This window comes from Mytilus trossulus, chromosome 4 (genome assembly GCF_036588685.1).
Source record: "Mytilus trossulus isolate FHL-02 chromosome 4, PNRI_Mtr1.1.1.hap1, whole genome shotgun sequence".
NCBI classification, from domain to species: Eukaryota; Metazoa; Mollusca; class Bivalvia; order Mytilida; family Mytilidae; genus Mytilus; species Mytilus trossulus.
The window spans coordinates 45,009,216-45,033,463 of NC_086376.1; the positions used below are offsets into that span (position 1 = coordinate 45,009,216).

At 33.3% G+C, this 24,248-nt stretch overlaps 1 protein-coding gene across 2 annotated transcripts; it reads left to right on the top strand.

Moving 5' to 3' along the window:
* Positions 1–28: 28 nt before the first annotated feature.
* On the top strand, positions 29–19,705 carry LOC134715362 (interferon alpha-inducible protein 27-like protein 2). Of its 2 annotated transcripts, none has more exons than XM_063577501.1 (3): positions 29–119; positions 17,187–17,248; positions 19,164–19,705. In XM_063577501.1, the coding sequence occupies exons 2-3, from the start codon at positions 17,188–17,190 to the stop codon at positions 19,439–19,441; spliced, it is 339 nt and encodes a 112-aa protein (XP_063433571.1). In that variant the 5' UTR covers positions 29–119; position 17,187; the 3' UTR covers positions 19,442–19,705. The 2 variants fall into 2 exon arrangements, with proteins under 2 accessions (XP_063433571.1, XP_063433570.1); XM_063577500.1 differs by lacking the exon at positions 29–119 and adding an exon at positions 12,356–12,517.
* The last annotated feature ends 4,543 nt before the right edge of the window (positions 19,706–24,248 follow it).

The following is a 24,248-nucleotide window of genomic DNA, read 5'->3' on the forward strand; positions in this document are numbered from 1 at the left end:
TTTTCATTGGACGCTTAACTACTATATAGTATAGACATTCATTTTTATCGTTCATTGTATGTATTACAGGTGGTGAGACTCTAACAATATTGAATCGGAATCTTCAAAACATATCAAAGGTAAGTTTTGCTTTCGTCATAAAAGAAAACTGGCAGCTTTCTCTAAACATAAATAAAACAAAAAGTATGGTCTTTTCAACAACAAAGCAAAAGCCTGAAACATCTATACTTGTATATACAAACAAAAAAATAGAGAATGTTTCAGAATATCCTTACTTGGGTCTGCTGATTAAATCAAATGGTAATCTCAGTCATAGTACAGCTGAATTAACAAAAAAGGCAAAAAAGGTTTTGTTCTCTATTAAAACATATACTAATTCTCTTGGCAGCCTTCCTTAGTGAGACCTATATTGACTTATAATTCTGAAATAACATATTTGGACTCATATATAACATATTTCAAAGCTAAAAAAAGAGCTTTGGTTTCTGGAAAAATTGTGGACCCATTTAATTTTATTGACAAGACTTCAATAGAAAACTTGCATCTTGGTTATTGCAAGTTTACCCTTGGCACTAACAAGAGTGCCTCAAATTTTGGTACAAGGAACGAATTTGGAAGACAGCCTATTGAATGTCATATAAAAACCCAAACTATTATGTATTTAGCAAGGCTTTTCACCTCAAATTTGAATCCCTTATTACATGAATCTTTTCAAGTAACTAAAACTTTGGATTCTAGTGGCACCTATTCATGGTTCACTTTTGCAAAAGATATTCTTTCTGAATCTAACATTGATATAGATAGACTAAAAACCTGTGATAATTTAAAACAATTAAAAAATATTAAAAGCTATATTAAACCCCAAATAAACTCATACTACAACAACCTGTTGATAAATAAGTTAAAATCTATTGATGATAAAAGTAAATTAAATTTTTATAAAGCACTTGAGTCAAATCTATTGATCAAACCTTACCTCTCTAACCCAAACTTTGAATTTAGAAAATTAATTACAAAACTTAGAATCAGTGACCATTCATTATTAATTGAAAAAGGGAGGCATTTTAAAATTCCTCGCGAAGAGAGACTTTGCAAAAAATGTAAATTACTAGATGATGAGAAACATTTCCTAATAAATTGTTCTCATAATTCAAATATTAGATTAACATATTTTGATTGCATTAATAGAGAAAGTAATTTATTTGCTAATCTCACTGACAATGACAAAGTTATATATATACTTAACCCATCAACACCAACACAAGTGAATAAACTAGGATCCTTTATAAAAAAGTCAATGGAACTGAGGACAGGGGACCCTTTAATATTTACCTGAATTTGTGTATATATATTGAGTCACTTAGTTATTGTCTTTATTGGTTTTTGTTGTTGTTATATGTCACAAACTGTAAAGTTTATATGGCAATAAAACTTTGAATTGAATTGAATTGAATTGAATTAATCTTTTGTTGTCATTCCCGATGTTATCACAAACCACTGAAACCAGTAATAATCTGATTTATAGAGATTTGGTTTGCAATGTTTGGTGTAAATCATATTCATAAATAGTCAGTATCTACGAAATACTTTATAGACCGTGCTTTATATAGATATCGATGAAATGAACATCCCAAGAGTACCAACAAAAATATCTAAGAATAGATGCCACCTCATACGCAATTAATATCCATACTTTAATATTGAAAATTCATTTCATTTACCCTACGCGCTTTATTTGATGATTTTGAAAATCAATATTTTTTTATTTATTGGGTCATTGTGTTACATTTTATCTCTTTTCAAGAGAAATATGATCAAATATAGGCGAGATAAAGGTCCACTTTACCTAAAATTACATTTTGCAGCTTTCTTATACATGTTAAGTACTTTCGAATAAACACAAAAGTCAAACATTTGTAGCTTATATACACCAGATCTGTAAACAGTGATACATGCCTACTAATAAGTTTATGTGCAATTTTACATTTTCGATGTTTGATGATTTTTAATAATTAATCGATAATGATATGATTGAAAAATTTAACCCTAGTACTATGTCTTTTTGGGTTGTTCATCCCATTCTGTCAATATAAAAAAAAAAAATAAACAAATGTCATACAAGTGGGAGGTTTAGCTAACTTCAAAACTAGAAACACAGAAAGACACATTATAAAATATCAATTGAAATGGCTTTACTCAATCAAAAGACATAATATTACAAGTGAACATACACTGAACGAATAGATTTGATATATGACACAATGTAAATAAAAAATCAATAAATTAAGGGATCTATAATTTAAGTATTAAATAGTATTATACCGCTGTGAAATGTTAAACAACTTCAGAAAACAACACCAATAAACCGCCATTGCAATAATATTTTACACAGGTACATGTAAATTAAAAAAACTTTGTTGTTAGGTATACAGTTTATCGGGAGAAAGGAAATATTTTTACAAAAAGCATAATATTGAAAGAATATGTTACTAAATTAAAGTTAGCATGCTTAGGTCGTATGCTATTGATAAATATGCAGCAGGTAAATATATAACTGTTTAAATAATCTTTCAGGTTCATTATTTTCAGAATGGCAAATAAAATTCCCATGTGTGTGTGTATCTTGCTGTTTACTACTCCAGTTTGTCATGGTATGTTTAATAAGATTTTTGATAAAGAAGGCATTGGTATAAAAATGATCGTCATGCAAAGTATTTTTGGTCAAAACTGATTAAACCGTATATAACTCCCTTTCGATTTTACTATCAATTTCCGGCTAGTCGTTGCAGATCTTTGAGTTCAGATATTTAAACGTCATAATTTAGGCAATTCTTATTTTGCGCTCACACGTTTGATTTTGTCATTAGGAAAGGTCCTTAGGGGACTTTCCGTTTTGAATTTTTCCTTTGAGTTTGATATTTTTGTTATTTTTTCTTTTTCACCCAATTATGCCAAGACCGATTACTTGAAAGTTGACAATGTTTTTTAATATGTAGAAGGCCTGTCAGTCTTGTGCAGCTATACTTTAATTTTATTATTATTAGTTTTGAAATCTATTTCATTATATAATATTTTTTGGAATAACTCAAAATGCGGTATATGGATTTGTGAATTTCACGGCCTATTAAGCTCATAAATGGAGATACATGTATACAATTGGATGATGAAATATAAAACCGAATTTCAGATAAAGTATTTTCAGTATAACCTTCAGCAGATAATATCGAGACTAAAATTATGGAAAGCTTGATCATCAACGTTTGAAGGCATAAAAAGAACAGCCGGAACTTATCACAATACAATTGCATTAATATTTGGTCTTCGGTCGAAATGTTATTTTTTGTTACAATAAGCCTAAATACATTTACTGTAAACCAACTTATTTTCGCGGATACTTTATTTCGCGTTTACCCCTTATGATACCATTTGCGATTTTTGTTTGTTTGAAGTCGTTAAAAAGGAAAGGTCCACGTTTTAAATAATTTTATTCGCGACGATATATATAAATTTGCATAATTTTTCTGATAGTTGGTTGACAGTATATCAAATTTAAAAGACGATGTTTGTAAAAAATTATGTCACATTTAGCAAAGACGTATGTTCTATACACCGATGTATCAGGGTGTGTCTGTTCCCCATATAAACAACTCAAACAGTTATATAAATGTAACTACTACTCACACTAAAAAAAGATTTGTCAGATTTTAAACTTGTTCAATCACTTCTTTTTCCAAATTAATTTGTAGGATACTCACTAAGAAAACAATAACAACATGATGATATCATTTTTTACATTGTAGCTTTGACCTTTGGAGAATTTCTAGCAGGAGCGGCTGGTGTTGTAGCTGCACCGTTGGGAGCAGCTCCGATGTCAGCCTCTGCACCTGTCGCTACCGGGAGCGTTGTTGCAATTGGGGCTATTGGATTTACAAGGAAGGCCTTCGGTGGTGCGGAAGGTTACACTGTCTATTGTTATATATCTGTATGTTGAATCCGTACTTTCCGGAACCGTTGTATTGCCTTAATCATGATTGTTGTGATGATTACATGTATCAGCCTCTTTTGGCGTTTGAATCCAAAGTAAAAGGATCATAATTTGAAAGTTTTTCTTTTTATTTACAATCTATATACTTCGTCTTTAGTCCCCCAAACCTAAGTCAGGTATATCACATGGTGGAGGAACCTAAAATCGAACAATTGGTACCATATATATATACAAAATGAACATATGAATATTAAAAAATGAAGATATTGTCAACAGTGCAAAATACGTGGTTTGACTCGCAAGGGCAGACAATGGCTGTATATTTGAATAAAACTGTTTATTTATTTATGTGAGATTTATCTCATTACATTTGAATTTTCTATGACAAGAAGCGTTACTCGTGAACCGATATGATATGCCACGAAATTACGAATCTGAAGATGCCGAATTCAACGAATTGCTATCTTTAATTCCTTAAATAAACATTCCCAATACTTCTGTGTCATTGGCAAATCAACAAGGTAGTTTCATTTGAGATTCAGATGCAATAATGGAAAAATAGGCTGCTTGTCGCAAATTTGGGGGGGGGGGGGGGTATCCCCACGAAAATGCGTCGGTGTTTATGAAAGAATTTACTTTATTTGCAACTCTTCACAAAAGTGACAATGTCGATGATCAGAGAATGATTGCCGCTTTTCACCTTAATTTAACAGGACCTGCATTAACATGGTTTAATTCACTAGATTCGGGAAGCAAACGTACATGGAGTCCGACTGTGTTCCTTGAGAGCAAACATTTTCAAAATATGAAATTAAGTAGGGGTCAAATTTTGGAAGATTTTTATGGACAGATTGTTGAGAAAGCTCAAATTTTGAAAAAGAAGGACCATGGAATTCTCTCTCATTTCATCAAGGGTTTACCGGAACAGCTTGCGTTTTTTGTTAGGGCTGGTACACATAAAGACAGTGTTAGTGCGTTGTCCGCAGCTAAAATGGGCGAAGCCTATGGGTATAGGAAGGACGATGTAGTTTGTGTTGCAGCTGCTAGTCCAATAGTTGCTAATGATAATAATCCGGTTCAAGAGTTACAAAACCAAGTTAAAGAGCCCACAAAAGCATTATCAGAATTAAAACCACAAAGTACCGATATCAAACCAGAAATGCCTCCAAAATATCAAAAACCTCGTTACAACAACCCTCGTTACAACAATAACGTTTCAAGTTTGGTAGGAAATAACCGACCAAAACATGCTTTAATTGTCAGGCTCCTGGTCATTATCGAGCATATTGCAACTGGAATGGTCACGGTGAAATAAGTCAAACTATGCAGTGTCAACTTTGTCAGCAATTCGGTCATGGTGCTTTTCAGTGTTACCATTATAGTAATAAGGGCAACCAGTCGAACCCGGGGGTCATAGGGCACGCTCCCATGAGCGTTCATCCATAGGTGCCAGAAAAATGAGTCCGCCTCAAAGTCGTCAACGTGAATAAAATAAACTATGCTAATTATTGCACTGATACTGAAGACTGCGAATTTACTGATGAAAATTTAACTAGTTTCAAATCTCAATTTATTCATATGCCCGTCAAGGTTAATCACATTTCTTTTGCTGCACTTGTAGAGTCTGGAAAGTCAATAAATATTATTTCTAAAAGTTTTTATGATTCTTTGCCGGACACTTGTAAAACGTCAATATGTTCAGTATCAGAGAAAATAGATTCACTGAAAATTTTCAGAAATTTTGATTTCAGTCCGAAAAGCTTAAAACAGTTACAAGTTAATGACCCGCAATTTGGCAATATTTTCCGATATTTAGAAAATTGTGATTTACCACAATCACAAAAACTAGCTCGTAAAGTTCTACTTGAATCAGGAGATTTTTCTTTATTCGATGACTTGCTTTTTCACACTAGAGTCGCAAGATCTAAACGAACACAACAATTTTGTCAGTATCAGCTTGCATTACCTGAAATAGCCGAAAAAACAATTATTTCGCTTTACCACGATTCACCAATTGGAGGCCATGGCGGGATTCAGCATACAGTAGATTTGATAAGGGAACATTATTTTTTTTCAAATTTAGCAGGAAAAGTGTCCGACTTCATAAAATCGTGTCATGCTTGCCAGTGTCATAAGATGACTACCAGAAAGACTAAAGCCGGCATTGTTGCTTTTCAAACTCCACTTCGTCCTTTCCAAGTTTGGGAAATTGACCTCTTTGGTCCTGTTCCAGTGTCTAAGTCAGGCAACAGTTACGTGTGTACTGCAGTCGATATGTTTAGCAAGTTTATTTTTGCAGAGCCTTTACCAAATTCCGACCAAATTACTGGTTCGCATGCACTTTTAGATATCAAACAACAATTAACACCAAGTTTTACACATCACTGTTTGGGAACTTGCGAACGCTCACATAGAACCTTAGCAGAGCGAATTACACCGTATTTGTTGAACAATACAAATTGGGAGGATTTTTATTCCAAGCATCGTCTTTTCTATGAACAACTCCGTGAATGAAGGAACAAAATATTCACCATTTGAGATTATCTATGGACAAAGGCCATTATTTCCCTTATCGTGTGTATCAAAAACCGCATTTTCAGAAATTCCCAAAGATTATCACAATGATATTCGAGAGTTTCCTGACAAACTTGAATTCATTCGAAAACAAGTGCGTGAAAATTCAGAAAAATCTAAAATATCAATGATTGAACGGGCTAATCAGAAAGCTCATAATTTGTCTCTAGAAAAAAGGGATTATGTGTACTTAGGAAAAGATCCCAGAGGGGCTGGTCAGAAATTTAAGCTAAAACATGCATGACCGTATTTCATTCATCAAATAGATAGTCCTCATCTTTATTCATTAATGGACCTAAAAAAAAAAAATATTTCACATTAACTGTTTAAAGCCAGCATATATTCGTGTACCAAATCCATGTGAGTATTTTATGGATCGTGTCATAAGCAAACAAGATACTATAGCTACTGCGACAACAAGGAGTGATAATTCTATAAGTGACAAACCTAGGACAAACACCGACGAAGCGCCAAAAGTGCCAAATCTCCGGAGATGACAGAGACAAAAACCTATTCGCTTCAGAGACGATAATTTTGTTACATCAGGTACCGAAACAAGCTCTGCGTCAGACGGGACATTATTAAAAGTGAAAAGATTTTTAGCAAAGAAAAATCACGTTGGAAATACTCGTTACCTTGCACATTTAATAGGGGAACCGGTGCAAAACGCAATCTGGATCGAAGACAATCAGTTAGGACCAAAGGCGCGTGCCTTATTGAAGTCGAGACCACCTCCGATTATTCCGTAAACGCATGTCTGTGAGATTTATTTCATGACAACGCAATCAGAAGGCTGAATATGACATATTTTGCTGTGAGATTTATCTCATGCATATCGAAAGTTACAGAACAAGATACAATTTACTTGAACTGTTTTGAAGATACATTTTATTGATACATTTTCTTTGTATACACTTTTATGATTAGTATATACCATTTATTGCAAACATATGTTGAAAGATGATTTTTTTTGTCACAGAACTGTTACTTTTTTTTCTTCTTATTCGAATATTACGACATACAAAGTTTTGAGAAAAGCATTTTCTTTTAAAAAAAAATCCATTTGAAAAGACTCATGTTTTGGCTCACTTAAGACAGTTAATTGTTTTATTGTTAAAAGATTTAAATGGATCAGTTAATTGGTTTTTTAAATACACTGAGTGCGAAAATACCGTCAAAGTTCACTGTGTTGAATGATTTTTGTTTTTGTTGGTCCAAATGTACATATGTTGATTAGACTAGATAGGCCAGCTATCTTATTGGATTTATTGTTGTATTTTTGAGTAGTTAATTGCTAATGGTTAGTTTTTGTTTATATACCTCAACCTGTGAAATATTTAAAAAGTCATAGAGGTATAACATGTAGAAGTTTTGAAAAGAAGTACTGAGATACTTAAATTTACTTGTTAGTAAAGATAAAGGCAGACTTGATTTTGGTATTATAACGAACATTATGTATGACTGATTTGATGGAAATCCTAGCATTTAAATTTTTAATCTGTCTGTGCACAGTAAGAAAAGAAAATCTGATTTGTGTGTTAGTGGTGCATTAGAGATGACTCAGAAATAAACCCTGGTTGATAGTTTTGTTCTGGTGAAATCTATTTGTATTACTTTATTGTTTTATTTAATCGCGAGAATGTGTGTATGATAGGGATGATCATAAAAGTTGGCACAATAGTAGATTATTATTTTTTTAAATTTTTTCTCATAGTGTAACCTATAAATTTTATTCATTATAAGGTGTATCTAACCATTAGCAGGAGTAGGGACTCCACTGAATCTAATCTCGTACTGTATATCAATCACCTTTAAGCAAACACACTAAATTCAGTAAATAATAATATGCTATATTTTATAAGATTTCGCCGCATCATATTTATGTTGAAGTTAAAGAGTAACTAGCATTTGGTCATATGTATGTGTATATTACTGTGTATTTACATGTCTGTGAAACATGAGAAATTAATAGATGATGAAGTTTAAAGGTGCCTGTTATTTTGTATTTTGTATTGATATATATTAATGAAAATTTTGAATCTTTTTCTTTTTGGAGTACGAATTCAACATTTTCGAAAAACATGGGAATTTTTCATTTTGGGGTGGGGATGTTATATATCTGTATGTTGAATTCGTACTTTCCGGAACCGTTGTATTGTCTTTACCATGATTGTTGTGATGATTACATGTATCAGCCTCTTTTGGCGTTTGAATCCAAAGTAAAAGGATCATAATTTGAAAGTTCTTCTTTTTATTTACAATCTATATACTTCGTCTTTAGTCCCCCAAACCTAAGTCAGGTATATCACACTATCGCTCCACAAAGGATCGTGATGAACTTTTATTATACTTTCCAATGAACCAATTTATATTATTGATTTGTATATAAAGTGTAGTTATCACTCTTTCGATCAGTGTTATTGTGAAGGATTTATGAAGTAACTTTTACGGCTGATTTTTTTTTTATGTTTGTAATTCATTTATTTGGTAACTTGAATTTCTTCTGTCACTGATTTGTATCGGTGTAGTTGAGTAGCATATATAGTGACCGTTGATTCAGATTGAATGGTTGTGGTTGATTTGTATACGTAGCTTCCACTGAATCAGTCTACAAATAACAGAATTGAAAAATCTGTTTACCTATTAATAAACGAAAGCATTTTTTTTTTCATTCTTTGTTATCATTATAATTGTTCATCCTCTTGATTTTTTTTTTCAAAACGCCATCTGATTTGTGGTTGCCTATATATAGCTACCAGTGTATAGTAAATTTTGATTCAGTTTCATGAAAATACCGTAACGGTCTAGTTAAATTCAGTTATGTAGTGTACGAATGCGTCACTTCAATCAGATTTGTATATTGAGCATACCAAAATTAACAGATGAAAACATACCAAGTTTATAAATTGCATATTCAAAAGTTAAAAAATATTAGTAAACAACAAAAGGAATGAGAAATAACAAGCACATGAATTTCAAATAGGCACACCATCTTCAATTTTTTTATTATATTGAATATGTACTAAATGGCCTATCTCTGTTATTCATTATATCTGTAGTTTTGATACAATTGAGGTTTGAAAAATTCGTTCAAAAATGGCTACAGAAGGGTACATAAACCTTAACGTTTACAATGCTCCGTATAAATAGGGACTCTGTTGGAACGTCATGTTAGAAAAAAGACTATATCTGCCGCAATGTATCTTTTGTGATTGCAAATAAAACAAATTTTTCCTCACTGTTTAAAAAAATTAGCTTGAAAACCTACAGTGTTTGCGCTTTTAATTTCAGTAATAATCTTATATTTAAACACAGGCAACAGTAGTATACCGCTGTTCAAAATGCATAAATCGATTGAGAAAACAAAAACAAATCCGGGGTACAAACTAACACTGAGAGAAACGCATCAAATATAAGAGGATATTTACCGTAACGACACAACATAAACACAACATTAAAATGTAACACACACAGAAACAAACTATAATATAACAATGGCCATTTTCTCGACTTGGTACAGGACATTTTAGGAAAAACATGGTGCGTTGAACCTGGTTTTGTAACATACCAAACCTCATAATCTAATGACAAACGAGACGATGCCCATTTTTCAAATTATAAATTTTCCTCACCTTAGCTGCGATATATACCAACTTCAGCCTCGTATTGAGCTGTTACTCAGACTTAGTAAAACATCATCGGTGATTTAGGATTTTGTCAACTAACGTCTCGTCTTAAAAAGTTCACCCGAAAGTGCCAAGACACAATCATTAAACTTTCAGTGCATGTATACTTCATAAAAAATATTAGAGTGTTTGCGTTAAAGGTTGTAGATGTCAGGTTAAAGTGTGTATCTTTTATTCTATGTTAGTTATCTAGAGGTTGTCTTCGTTCTATATATTTCTTTTGTTCGGATGACTTTTTACATAACTCAGAATTTATACACCTCGCTATTGGATGTATAACTTTACGCATTCCTGGTGCCGGAGGGTCGGAAGTTGCAATCGTACACAAATGATATATAGTATTGTTTCTTTCGTGTCACTTTAGCTTTTATATATACTTATTATTTTACTTTATTGAGATAGATACACATTACATACGGAATGTACTTTCAACAGAAAAACCTTTTTTGTTGACGTCATTGTTTAATTTTAAACATGGTATTTGCAATCTCGAATTTGTTGCCCCCTTTTTTAAAACTTCACCTTCATTGTTTGAGTCTTTGTTAGATGAATTTAAAAGTTTGCTGGAATTGTTTTTAGCTATATATGGGATGCATGTTTACACAGTTTTGGATGCTGCATCCCAATTATTGCAACATTTACCAAGTACTATATATGTTTGGGTTATTCATCCAATTCTGTTAATTTAAAAAAAAAATTATCAATTGTCATGCAAGTGGGAAGTTTAGCTAACAACAAAACTAGGTTTATTCTCACAATGTCTTTACACAAATACACGAACCAAGTCAGGATCATGGCAGTTGTTCTCCTTTTTATATATATAGAAGTGTTTATTTACAACCTTGACTGGCTTTTCAGTCCTCGCACTGTCGGCTCGGTGCCGGAAGGCGTTGTGAGCTTTAACAAATTTTGATGCCGTGGGTCAGGAACAAGTAGTGGAGGAAACCATATGTTGGCCGCCGTCTTGGTTTTGGTGATTAGATTTTGGTTTGTTGAATATTTTGTTGTTATTTCTTCACTAACGGCTGCTTTCAGCGCAAGTTTGGTCAGCTTGGCAGCCCGCTAACCTCGACGATGGAGTATTGGTAGATGAGTCTCAGACGAAGTATTATAGATGACAGGAAGTGTCATCAGGACCAAAGTCGTGAGGCAGTGAAATGTAGGTCAGTCACCGTACATCTAGGATACAGCCCTCGGAGTCCGACGTTAATCGGCATAACCTCCCCATGATACAATGGTTTTGGAGTGCATGTTAACGCGGGTACGCCAACTACTACGTCTACTGTACGACTTGGATTGGTTGCTGTCATCTAAAGTAGTAAGTCGTTGATCATCTAACTGTAAACCATCATCGAAGATAGCGGGTAAAGGAGAGCTGGCCCAGCACGCCCGTTCAGCTGTAATGACCGAGACGTGACTGGATTCCTTTGTTCCATTGATTGATAACGTTTTATTTCGTCAGTTTTTATGGCATTTTGTTGTTGCCATTATTTATAGCTTTCTACTTTTTGAGTTTGCCTTTGAGTTCGGTTGTTCTGTTTTACTTTTTTACGTAAGCTGAATCTAATAATGAAATTTAAAAAAATATAATAATATCTGTTTCCAGTTTAATTCAAAAAACATTGTTCTGTTATGCAACTTACACACCAAAGGGCAATATCTCACACAGCCATTTTAACGTCAAAATAATAATACATATTATAATTATCTTTCTCTCTCCATTGTTTTATTGCAAACTAAATAACATATCGTATAGATAAGATATAAAATTATTATGATTTTTCGTTTGTAGACCGTAGTAGGAAGAAATAAAAATGGATTGATTGAATACATTCTCAACCAAAAAAAATCTTATGAATTCATTTAGATATTGCAGGTTTTAAAAACAATATGTACCGTTTTTAAATTCTTTAATTTACTTTTTAAAACATTTTTATTAAAAAAATACGCTGGAATGTTCTTTGTTTATTATGTTTGAAACAATTAAATTGTCACTCACTGGGTTCATATTTAATTTAACTGAAAGACATTTATAAATAAACATTACCACACAATATAAATACAAATATCAACCGAGGTTATGTTTTGTCAATTTTAAATATAATGAGTCTTAACGTGTTTGCTTTTCATTGGTCGCTTAACTGCTATATAGTCTTTACTGGCCTTTCTCTGATTGATACTTCGACATACACATAGATAAGAGCGGAACAACTACAGGTGCCCAGTAAACTCAATAGTGTGATACTTCATTTTGTACATTCAAACATCAAAGGTAAGTTTTGATATCTTCATCTAAATTTTGTTATCATTCCCGAATCTAATTTGTAGGGATTTGGTATACAATGCTATCCATAAAGATTCGGTATCTACGAAATACATTATATTAATATTAACCGTGTTTTGTATAGATATTGATGACAACATCTTTAAAATCGAATATGTACAATTGATCATAAAAACATACGTTTATATTTATATACAATTTGCCGTAATAGTCTCTTACGGTTTCTCTCTGCTAAAGTGAAAGTAGATTTCCAGAAAATTCTCTCATCGTTTTTATAGAAAGTTGACTAAGTGAATCAACAGCTGACGGGACTTTCCTTTAGGTCGTAGGTCGTTTTCGTCTTCTTCAAATCAAACAATTGCCATGTGTAAGAAGGTTTAGTTTTTCTTAAAACCATAAAAACCTTAACACTAAATTATAAAGACATCAGGACAGCTAAAATCCGACTGATATTGCAGGTATGAGAATAAATCTGAGAATAATTTTAAAGTTCTTATATATAAGGAAGTGTTTAACGACCTTGACTGGCTTTTTAGTCCTCGCACGGTCGGCTCGATGCCGGAAGGCGTTTGGTGAGCTTTAACATATTTTGATGCCATGGGTCAGGAACAAGTATTGGAGGACGAAATATGTAGGCCTCCATCTTGTTGAATATTTTGTTGTTAATTCTCCACTAACGGCTTCTAATGTTCGTTTCGTCAACCTTCTATTTATAATTACCGGTCAATGGATCGACCAATCCAAACGTTTGTTATGTTCACAGGCAATCTCGTGTTTAAGGCCACCAATACACAAATAATTAGAGCTCCTTTTGTAAATAAACTATGGCACATCTACATCTACATCTATACTACTGATCTGCAGTGGAAATTCATAACGCAGATACTGCTGTGCAAACGTCAAGTTGCGTTATCAGTATTTACACGTGCAATTAAAATTGGATAAAATCAGGTGGTTTCTGTTTACAGCTGTAGTCTCCGAATCTGTCCTTGAAGCATTTCAGAGATGTAGCTAGGAAGGGGTCAGGAGGCAGACTGTTCCAGTCGGTGATGGTGCGTGGTATAAATCTGTATTTGTAGGCATCTGTGGAGGTCCTGATCTGAGAATTTTTTTTCTGGATGGTATTGTCTAGTTGATGTAGATGGTCTTCTCACGTATGATGGTATGTTGACTGCCGCCTTTCCGTGTGTGGCTTTGTAGAACATGCTCAGTCTACTAGATTTCCGTCTAGATTCTAGCGTTTGCCATTCTAGGGTTGTCATGTCGCAAATCTGGCAGCTCTTTTTTGGACCATTTCTAGTGAGTCTAGTGAGTTTCAATGTGGTGTTTTCGATATGGGTCCCAACCTGTGGAGGCGTACTCATGATGTGGGCGCACTAGCGATGTATAGGCCTGCGCTTTGATGTCTTGTGGACACTTCCAGATGTTGCGTCTTAGGAATCCTAGTTCTCGGTTGGATTTTGTGGTGACTTTTTTTATGTGAGGATCCCAATTGAGATCTTCTGATAATTCGACTCCGAGGTATAGATATTGGTGGACTGTGGAAAGTTGATGTCCCATCATTCCATACTCTTCTATTGTTGGGTTTTTCTTTCTCGATACTCTAAGTGTGTAGCATTTAGCTGGATGAAATGTCATCTGCCATCTCTCCGCCCATTTGGTTAGTTCGGTCAGATAGTGTTGAAGTTGTAAACTGTCCTCACTACCCTGGATGGATCTATATAGTAGTAAGTCGTCAGCGAATAGACGTAGGGTTGATTTTGATGAAATTGTTTCTCCCATATCGTTTATATATATAAGGAAACAGAGTGGTCCCAATACTGTACCCTGTAGAACTCCTGATCGTACTGGTTTGTTCTCACTGGCTCCTCCATCTAGACATACTCTCTGATGTCGCTGAGTGAGCCATGCCGAAATCCATAGAAAGGTGTTGGATGTTATCCCATAGTGTGACATTTTTATTAGGAGTCTTTGGTGAGGAACTGTATCAAACGTTTTCGAGAAATCAAGGATTAGCATGTCTATTTGTCCTCGAATGTCCAGTTCTCTTGCAACTGTTTCGATGGTGTTGATAAGATGTGTTTCACAAGATCGATTACATCTGAATCGGTGTTGGATGTCGGATAAGATTTGATCTTCTTCAAGATGTTCCAGGATATGCTTATAGATTATGTGTTTCATGACTTTGCAACATATTGTGGTTAACGATACAAGGCGATAGTTCACTGCTTGACTTCTGTCCCCCTTTTTGTAGATGGATGTGATATTTGCTTGACGCCAATCTTCTGGAACTTCTCCTCTGTTATAGGACTGTTCATAGATTTTTGTGAGGAACGGCGCAATCTCGCAGTGTGCTTCTTTCAGGATTCTTGTTGGTATTTCATCTGGACCGTTTGCTTTTGTTGGGTCTAGGATTTTCACCTGTTTCTCAACCCCTTCCCACCTGATATGCAACTTCTTGATGTTTGGAGTTGTACTGGTTCCCATATTTGGCATATTTTTGGTATCCTCTGTCGTAAATACTATCGTATTGAGTGTTTATTATTTCTGATTTTCCTTTGCTGTCGATAACATGTTTTCGGAGGTTGTTCTGGAGTGGTGATATTCCCATCATGTCTTTTTTCCTTGATTTTATGTATTTCCAGAATTTTTTGCCATGGTTTGGTTTAGTGTTTTCTTCGTCCTCTTGATTTAGGATTTCTTGAACGTAGTTGTCGTGGGCCTCGTTCATTGTCTTCTTTACAAGGTCTCTCATCTGTTTATATTTGTTCCAATTTTTCTTAGTGTTGTGTTTTTTTAGCAGCATTGTATCTTCGCTGTCTGCGTCGTATCAGTCTTTTGATATGTGTGGATATCCATGGCACATGTTGTTTACTACCTATGGTTTTCTGTGGGATGAATTCTTTAGTTGCTTGTAGTATGTTGTTTTTGAAGTATGTCCAGTTTTCTTCTGCAGTGTTTTCTTCCATGTTGTTCATTCTGTTTTCAAAGTTGTTTCGGATGTTTTATTTGAGTCCATTCATATCGCCCTTTTTAAAGAGGTGTACCATTTTTGGTTTCTTTTTTGATGTTTTGGCTTTCATATCTATATGTGCTATGACTACCTGGTGGTCACTCATTCCAGGATGTACTTCGAATTTACTTACAAGTCTTGGATTGGTTGTCATGAGTAGGTCTATAGATATAGGAAGATGTGGTGTGAGTGCCAATGAGACAACTCTCCATCCAAATAACAATTCAAAAAGTAAACCATTATAGGTTAAAGTACGGCCTTCAACACAGAGCCTTGGCTCACACCGAACAACAAGCTATAAAGGGCCCCAAAATTACTAGTGTAAAACCATTTAAACGGGAAAACCAACGGTCTAATCTATATAAACAAAACTAGAAACACGTATATATTACATAAACAAACGACAACTACTGTACATCAGGTTCCTGACTTAGGACAGGTGCAAACATTTGCAGTGGGATTAAACGTTTTAATGGATCCAAACCTTCTCCCTTTTTCTGAAACAATAGCATAACATCACAACATAGAAAAACATACGATAAAATATCAATTGGCAGACTTAATTCAATCAAAAAACGTATGATTACTAGTATGTTTTGTCTTCTAGTTGGTTCATTTACCATTTGGTTCATGTCGTTGTTATTCGAGATTTCATATAGCTCCATACTGTGGGTTAGGATTTACAGTGGTTGGCACTGCTGGGATTTAGATGATTACGGCTAAAAAACAAGTTATTACATTAAAAAAATAAATAAGCTAATAAGGTAAACACATTACCACATCATGAATCATAAAAATATATGCCAACCAACCGTGAATATTCTGTACGAGGTGACATTCCATCGTAAAAATAGCGTTGCAAAAACGTAAACAAAAACAGCTGACTCGTAAAATTACTACTGTTCCATTAATTTGATAATACGATCACTAAATCGTAACAGTACTTTCAAATAAACACAAAAGTCAAACATTTGTAGCTTATAAACTAGTACACCAGATCTGTAAACAGTGATACATGCCTACTAATCACTCTATGTGCATTTCTATATCTTTCGATGATTGATGATTTTCAATAATTAATCGATAATGTTATAATTGAAAAAAATAACCTATTACTGTGTCTGTTTGGTTTGTTCATCCCATTCAGTCAAAATCGAAAAAAATAATGATCAACTGTCATACAAGTTAGAGGTTAAGCTTACTACAAAACTAGAAACACAGAAAGTCACACTATAAAATATCAATTGAAATGGCTTTACTCAATCAAATAACATATTATTACAAGTGAACATACACTGAACGAATAGATTTGATATATGACACAATCTAAATAAAAAACACAATAAATTAAGGAATGAATAATTTAAGTATTGGTATTATACCGCTGTGAAATGTTAAACAATTTCAGAAAAAAAAACAATAAACCGTCATTGCAATAATATTTTTCACAGGTACATTCAAATGAAAATATTTTTGGTGTTAGGTAGACAGTTTATCAGGAGAAAGGAAATATTTTTACAAAAATAATGATATTGAAAGAATATGTTACTGAAAGTTATCTTGCATAGGTTGTACGCACTTGATAAATATGCAGAAGGTAAATATATAACTGCTTAAATAATCTTTCATGTTCTTTATTTTTAGAATGGAAAAGAAAATTACCATGTTTGTGTGCATCTTGCTGTTAACTACTCCAATTTGTCATGGTATATTAAATTAGATTTTTTGAAAAGAAAGCTTTGGGAATATGAATGATCGTCATAAAAAGTATTCTTGGTCAAATCTGATTAAACCTGTATATGATGTTTGAATTGATCAAAGAAAACTCCTTTTCGATTTTACTATCAGTTTTCCGGCTTGCAGTTACAATGTAAAACAATTCAAAAAGAAACCTAACGGCCTTATTTATATATAAAAAATGAACGAAAAACAAATATGTAACACATAAACAAACAACAACCACTAAATTTCAGGCTCCTGACTTGAGACAGGCACTTATTAATTTCATTATTTAAAAAAATTATGATTTTTAAAAATGAATATAATATCAAAAACTAAACTTAATTATAATAGATAATAATAGAAAATAAGGTTACATAATGATGAATTTACTCCAGTCGAGTATGAAGATGCTGCTTCTCATTTCTTGCACATTGATTATTCTCTTATATGTTATAATTATGTGAGTGTTATAAATAAATTAAAATCTAAATCAAAATATAAATTTAGTATACTTTTGGTGCTTTGTTAACTGTAACTGAACATGATATTATTTACTTGTATATATTATTGTAAATAATTGGATTTACTTGTGTATGCAATTATAGCTATGAATTCATATTGTGCATTTGAATATTATTTACATAAACTGTGCCGTTGAAATTATTAAATGAAATATAAGATTGTGATATAAATTATTCTTTTTCTTTATTTACTACAAGAATTACCTGCATTTACCTTGATTCATTAGATCTCATTAGTTTAATGTTGTTACAATAAAATCCTACATAATCCCATTGTTTACACAAGATTCTGGGAACTCCTACATAACATTTTACTATTTTACCTATAAATTTCAAAATGTATGAATAGCCAGAATGAACCATTAAAAGTCAGGTTTCAGGCAATTCTTATTTTCCGCACTCACGTTGGATTTTGTCATTAGGAAGGGGACTTTCCATTTAGAATTTCCTTGAGTTCGGTATTGTTGTTATTTTACGTTTATTATGCCAAGATCGATTACTTGAAAGTTGACCTTGTTTTTTTATATGTAGAAGGTCTGTCAGTCTTGTGCAGCTCTCCCCCTTTTTTTTTTTTTTTTTTTTATTATTGATAGTTTTTAATTCGATTTAATTATAATATAACATCTTTTGGAATAACTCAAAACACGGTATATGGGTTGTGAATTTAATGCCCATTATGGACAAACTCATAAATTAAGATATACAATTGGATGATGAAATATAAAACCCGATTTTCAGAAGAAGATTTTTAGTATAACCTTCAGAAGATACTATCGAGACCAAAATTATTGAAGGCTTCATCAACATTTTTGATAGCTCAAAAACAAACAGCCGAAATTATTCAATGTTAATTTGCTTTAGTCAGAAGCAACCTTTTCACAGTACAGTTATAATATTCTTTGATCGATTTTTTTTCTGTCGCAATAAGCATGAATATATTTACTGTAAACCAACTTATTTTCGCGGATACCTTATTTTGCGTTTACCCCTTATGAGTCCATTTTACATTTTTTTGTTCGGTGTAGATCAAAAGGAAAAGTCTACTTTTTACATAATTTTTGTCGCGACTATATATAAGTTTGCGTTATTTTTCTGATAAAATGATCGCCAAATTTGGGTTGTTTGCAGTATATTAAATTTGAAAGAAGCTATTAATAAAAAAATGATGTCACATTAAGCAAAGACGTATTTTCTATACACCAATATATGTGAGTTTGTCTGTTCCCGATAGAAACAACACTAATAGTAATACCACTACTTTCACTATTATAAAGGGATTTGTCAGATTTTAAACTTGTCCAGTCGCATCTTTTCAAAAATTAGTGTGTAGGATACTCATTGATAAAAACAATATGATAATATAATTTTTACATTGTAGCTTTGACCTTTGGAGAATTTTTAGCAGGAGCGGTTGGTGTGGCAGCTGCACCGTTTGTTATACCAGCGGCACTTGGAGCAGCAGGTTTTACTGCTGGAGGAATTGTAGCGGGTTCATTGGGAGCAGCTGCGATGTCAGCCTCTGCACCGGTCGCTGCCGGGAGCATTGTTGCAATGGCTCAGTCCATAGGGGCAACGGGGGCTATAGGAATGGCAGGAAAGGCCATCGGTGGTGGGGTAGGTTACGCTGCATATCGCGCAACAAAGGATGATGATTAACTTTAATATACTTCATTATCACTCAATTGTTCAGTGTTATTGTGAATGATTTATGAGGAAACTTTTACGACTGAAATTTTTTTTTGTGTTTGTAATTCATTTATTTTGTAACTTCTGCATCAGCGAGGTTGATAATCGTAGTGACCGTTTATTCAGATTGTAATGTTTTGGTTGATTTGTTACGCAGTTTCCATTGATTCAGTCGACAAAAAAACAGAATTGAAAAATATATTAATCTATTAATAAACGAAAACAAAATTTTCATTTTTTGTTATCATTATTATGGTTCATCCTCTTGATTTTTTTCAAAACGCATCTGGTTTAAGGTTGCATTGCCATAGCTACCAGTGTAAATTTTGATTCAATTATCATAAATGCATATGACAATTTTTCCAGATATGGAAAGAATGGAGTTACATTCTACTTATTAAATGTTGTTTAAATAATCATATTTATATCCAATGTCATGAAAATACTGTAACGGTCTAGTTACATACATTTTGGTGATTTTACTTTTTTTTAAGTTATTAAGTGTACGAATACGTCACCAAAATACCAAAATTGAAAGATGAAAACATAACAAGTTTATAAATTGCATATTCAAAAGTTAAAAAATATAAGTAGACGCCAAAAGAAATGAGAAATAACATGAAATTCAAATGGTCACACCATCTTCATTTTTTTTTGTCCTTACCAATGAAGCGAATAAATGATATATGTATACTGAAATGTTGTGATACAATTCAATATAGTAACAAAAAGTAAAATAAAAAAATACTGAACTCCAAAACGGAAATTCCCTTATCAAATCTCTAAATGATACTCGCAGTATAAATGTTTGAACCAATGCGTCCATCCGTAACCACTTTGTTGTCGCCATGCTAGGACCTTCGCTAATTTTCGGATACTAGTACTCTTCAAATAGAGACGAAGGAGTCACCGATTAGAACTAGGATGAGTTAGATAAGGTACACATAGGGGAAAAAATAAAATTGACATTCAGAATTTTAACCACCCTCTCTCTTTTGCTTTCTTACAAAAACAATAACAATCAAAACCAAGGAGTAAACAAAGACTTACAAAACCAAAGGACATTTACATAAACAGTTATAAATAATATAACAGAAACAACACCACTGAAAACCGGGAGTAAAATAAGATGCTCTGGAAGGGTAAGCATTTCCTGCACCGTATACGGCACCCGTCGTGTTATTTCTTTGTTCAGTTCGGTAATAATGGAAGGTTATAATGAATGAGGAAGAATATCAGATATGATTTCTGACAATCTAATTAAAATATTGATCTCTGATTACGTTATACTGCATATGCAGTATAACGTAATCAGAGATCAATATTTTGATTAGATTGGATTTCTGACACACTTTTGTCAAAATGGCCAATCAGCTCATGATGGCGACTGTTAAATTTCTTGAGTGATGACATTAATTTGATTGATTCATAGCCTGGTCTTGGCAATTTTTGGGAAAGCAGTATTTCTCGTTCAACAAAATTCACGTACTTTGAGCTAGCTCTAGAGTAACGTATCAATTGAGACACATATACTTCATATGTTTGTGCCGCTAGGATGTTGCTACAAAGAAATGGAAAGTCGAATATCGGAAAATTAAAACCATCGCGTTTGTCATAAATTTTGGTATTTAACCTACCATTTGTAATCATTTCGAAAATAAGGTCTAAATATGAAGCAGATTTATCTGTGTCGGTAGAATCTTTAATTTCAAGTTCACTTGGATATATTAAATGTAAGTGATCACTGAATCTATTATTATTAAGAGACAGTACATCATCAATATACCGAAAGGTGAAATTAAAAGACTTTTTTAATTTCTTTTCTCGTTTCTGTACAAGCCCTTGTGTGAATTCTGCTTCAAAGGAATACAAAAACAAATCTGCTAGTAGAGGATCACAATTGTTACTCATTGGGATTCCAATAGTATGTTGAAAGACAAAACCTCCAACTTTAACAAATATGTTGTAAATTAAAAAGTCCAGCATGGCAGTAATATCTTCGTCTAGATATGTAAAACGTCTAAATAAATTAGGTCTCGTGTTTGTGTTATGTATACGTATGTACACGGACGTATATGTATGGAAACAGAATCTTCAATAGATTTTGTATTTCTACGATTTGTTCGGCCTGGATTGTTCGTATTGAAGGTTCAGAGAAGTGCTTCGAACTCATAGAAACCATTTCATTTTCAATATATAGATATAGGAAGATGTGGTATGAGTGCCAATGAGACAAATCTAAATCCAAATAAGAAGTAACCTAAAAATACAAAACATAGTGAAATTCCTTAACCGTTTAGAACTGTGGTTTATTTTTAGACCTATCATTGATAAGTTGCAAAATGTACGCGTTACATTTGATGCGCTATTATAATACTTTGAGTCTGCAATAAGTTTGAAAATACTGTAAGCCCCTTTCTGAATTGAAGAAATTTTCTTTTTACAGAATATGAATATTAAGAATTATATATACCCTAATCATATTGCTGCTTGTAAAAAATATAATAACTCTAAAGATATAGGAAGATGTGGTATGAGAGCCAATGACACAACTCTCCATCCAAGTAACAATTTATAAATGTAAACCATTATATGTAATGTAATTATGGTCTTTAACACAGCACGGCCGACACTCGGCTAACCGAGAGATAGGTCTGTTAATCTATATTGAGTATGCGGCTATATCGGCGGTGGGTCTGTTAATCGGGTTGGCTAAAGTCTGTTAATCGGGTGTTATCGTGAAAATCAGTGCAAGGTCATTATGTTTCATTGTATAACTTTTTAATTATATTTATATCATAAAAACTATTCATGTCTGACAAAATGATTTGGAGTACTGAACCCAGTGGTGTAATTCTATTTTTTCTAGCTTCAATAAACGATCTATAAAATGAAAAGGCGAGTTACTCATCAGTAAATTTATACACATTTTACACACACAAAATGTAAAAAAAAATGACAAGTTGGTTGAGTTTACTTGCATGCAATCTTTTGAACATCGAAAAAAGACTGGCATTATGTTTGTTTACCATATTAACATCAATATGTGAAAAATCTACACGAAAAACTGTATTTTCGTGACATAAATCAATTTTTGATAAAAATATGTTCTGTTAATGGGTCGGATGTATAAAACTCGGTCTGTTAATTGGTCTGTTAAGAGTTATGAATGACATTACAAGTATAATTTAATTGCTATATGGGGTTTTATCTGAATAAAGAGATAGGCTCAGGTTAGTGGCTAGAATAAATGGTAACAAAACATGAACAATGAAACATAAGTTTAGACAATGGAATCTGAAAATTTGTCATTTACATAGTAAAAATTAAAACATTAATCAGAGAAAAACTTCGTAATGTTTAGATTTTTTTATCAAATGAACTGAAATAGGTTTATAATGCAAACAAATATAGACAAACCTTTCAACATCAACCTTTCTCTACACCACCTTGAATGTCACGCAATAGAAAAACAAGCACGTTTGCGGACTGCGAGTCGGCTAAATGACTTACGATATCATAGGAATACATCATTACTCGAAAAATAAAATTCATGTTATACATTTATTGTGATTTACAGGAATATAAAATTGTCTTGTTGTTACACATTAAATCAGCACCCAACACTAATATAAAAAAAATACTAATGTCTATTTCTTGTTTAGAACCACGGTTTTGAACTTGATTGGTACAGACATTTCCTTAGGCGGCAGAAAATGAGAATGATGACTCGGTACAAAGGAAAATACATACCGGAAATAAACTCCTCATAGATACCAGGATTGAAATTTGATATTTGCGCCTTATATTTACGCCAGACACGCGTTTCGTCTACGAAAAACTCATCTGTGACGCTCGAAAAAAAAAGTGTAAAAGACCAAAAACTAAGTTGAAAGACATTGAGGAAATGCAACTAATACCTGCGTCACACATCAGCCGTATAGCTCCGGCGTGTTAAAACTCATTTACGCAGCCAATATGCTTTAAGTATGTGTTGGGCGTACTAGAAGCGTACCTAAGGCTAAGCGTTTCTCCGGCGTTCAAAAAACGTATGTTGGCGTATGTTGTATGCTTTTTATGCTGCATAAAAATTTCCTCGGGTTGTAGCGTTCATCAAGCGTATTTACTTTCCTTCAGTGGCTAGAGGTTTAGGGGGAGGGTTGATATCTCATACACATGTTTATCCCCTCCGCAATTTTGCGCCTGTCCCAAGTCAGGAGCCTCTGGCCTTTGTTAGTCTTATATGATTTTTAATTTTAGTTTCTTGTATATAATTCGGAGTTTATTATGACGTCCATTACCACTGTACTAGTATACATATTTTTTAAGGGGCCAGCTGAAGGACGCCTACGGGTGCGGGAGTTTTTCTCAACATTGAAGACCCATAAGTGGCCTTTGTCTGTTGCCTGTTCTATGGTCGGGTTGTTGTCGCTTTGACACATTCCCCATTTCCTTTCTCAATTTTACCTTTGTATTTCGACGTACTTCAAACTTATGCAGTGCGCTTTGAACGATTGCTAAGCGTTCTTATGGCGTTCAACTAACGTATGCCGACTTTGTCAGTTTTCTCTGTACGTTTGGTGCACGCCGGTCTATCCGCCAATGTGTGACGCCGGCATAAGGTAATCTATCCCTGATGTAGAAAAGCTTTAGTATTCCAAAGAAAACGCATGGAATTTAACCAGCTGCATTGCAACACACAAAAAAATAAGGCTGATTGATAACTTGGCGTAAATAATTAAATTCATGCGAATTCGAGCGGTCAATCAGTCCATAT

Bases quoted from the DNA above. Each gene is read 5' to 3' on its own strand.
- LOC134715362 (XM_063577501.1), top strand. From the start codon at position 17,188: ATGGAAAAGAAAATTACCATGTTTGTGTGCATCTTGCTGTTAACTACT. The intron at 17,249-19,163 runs GTATATTAAATT...TTTACATTGTAG, and splicing joins AACTACTCCAATTTGTCATG to CTTTGACCTTTGGAGAATTT.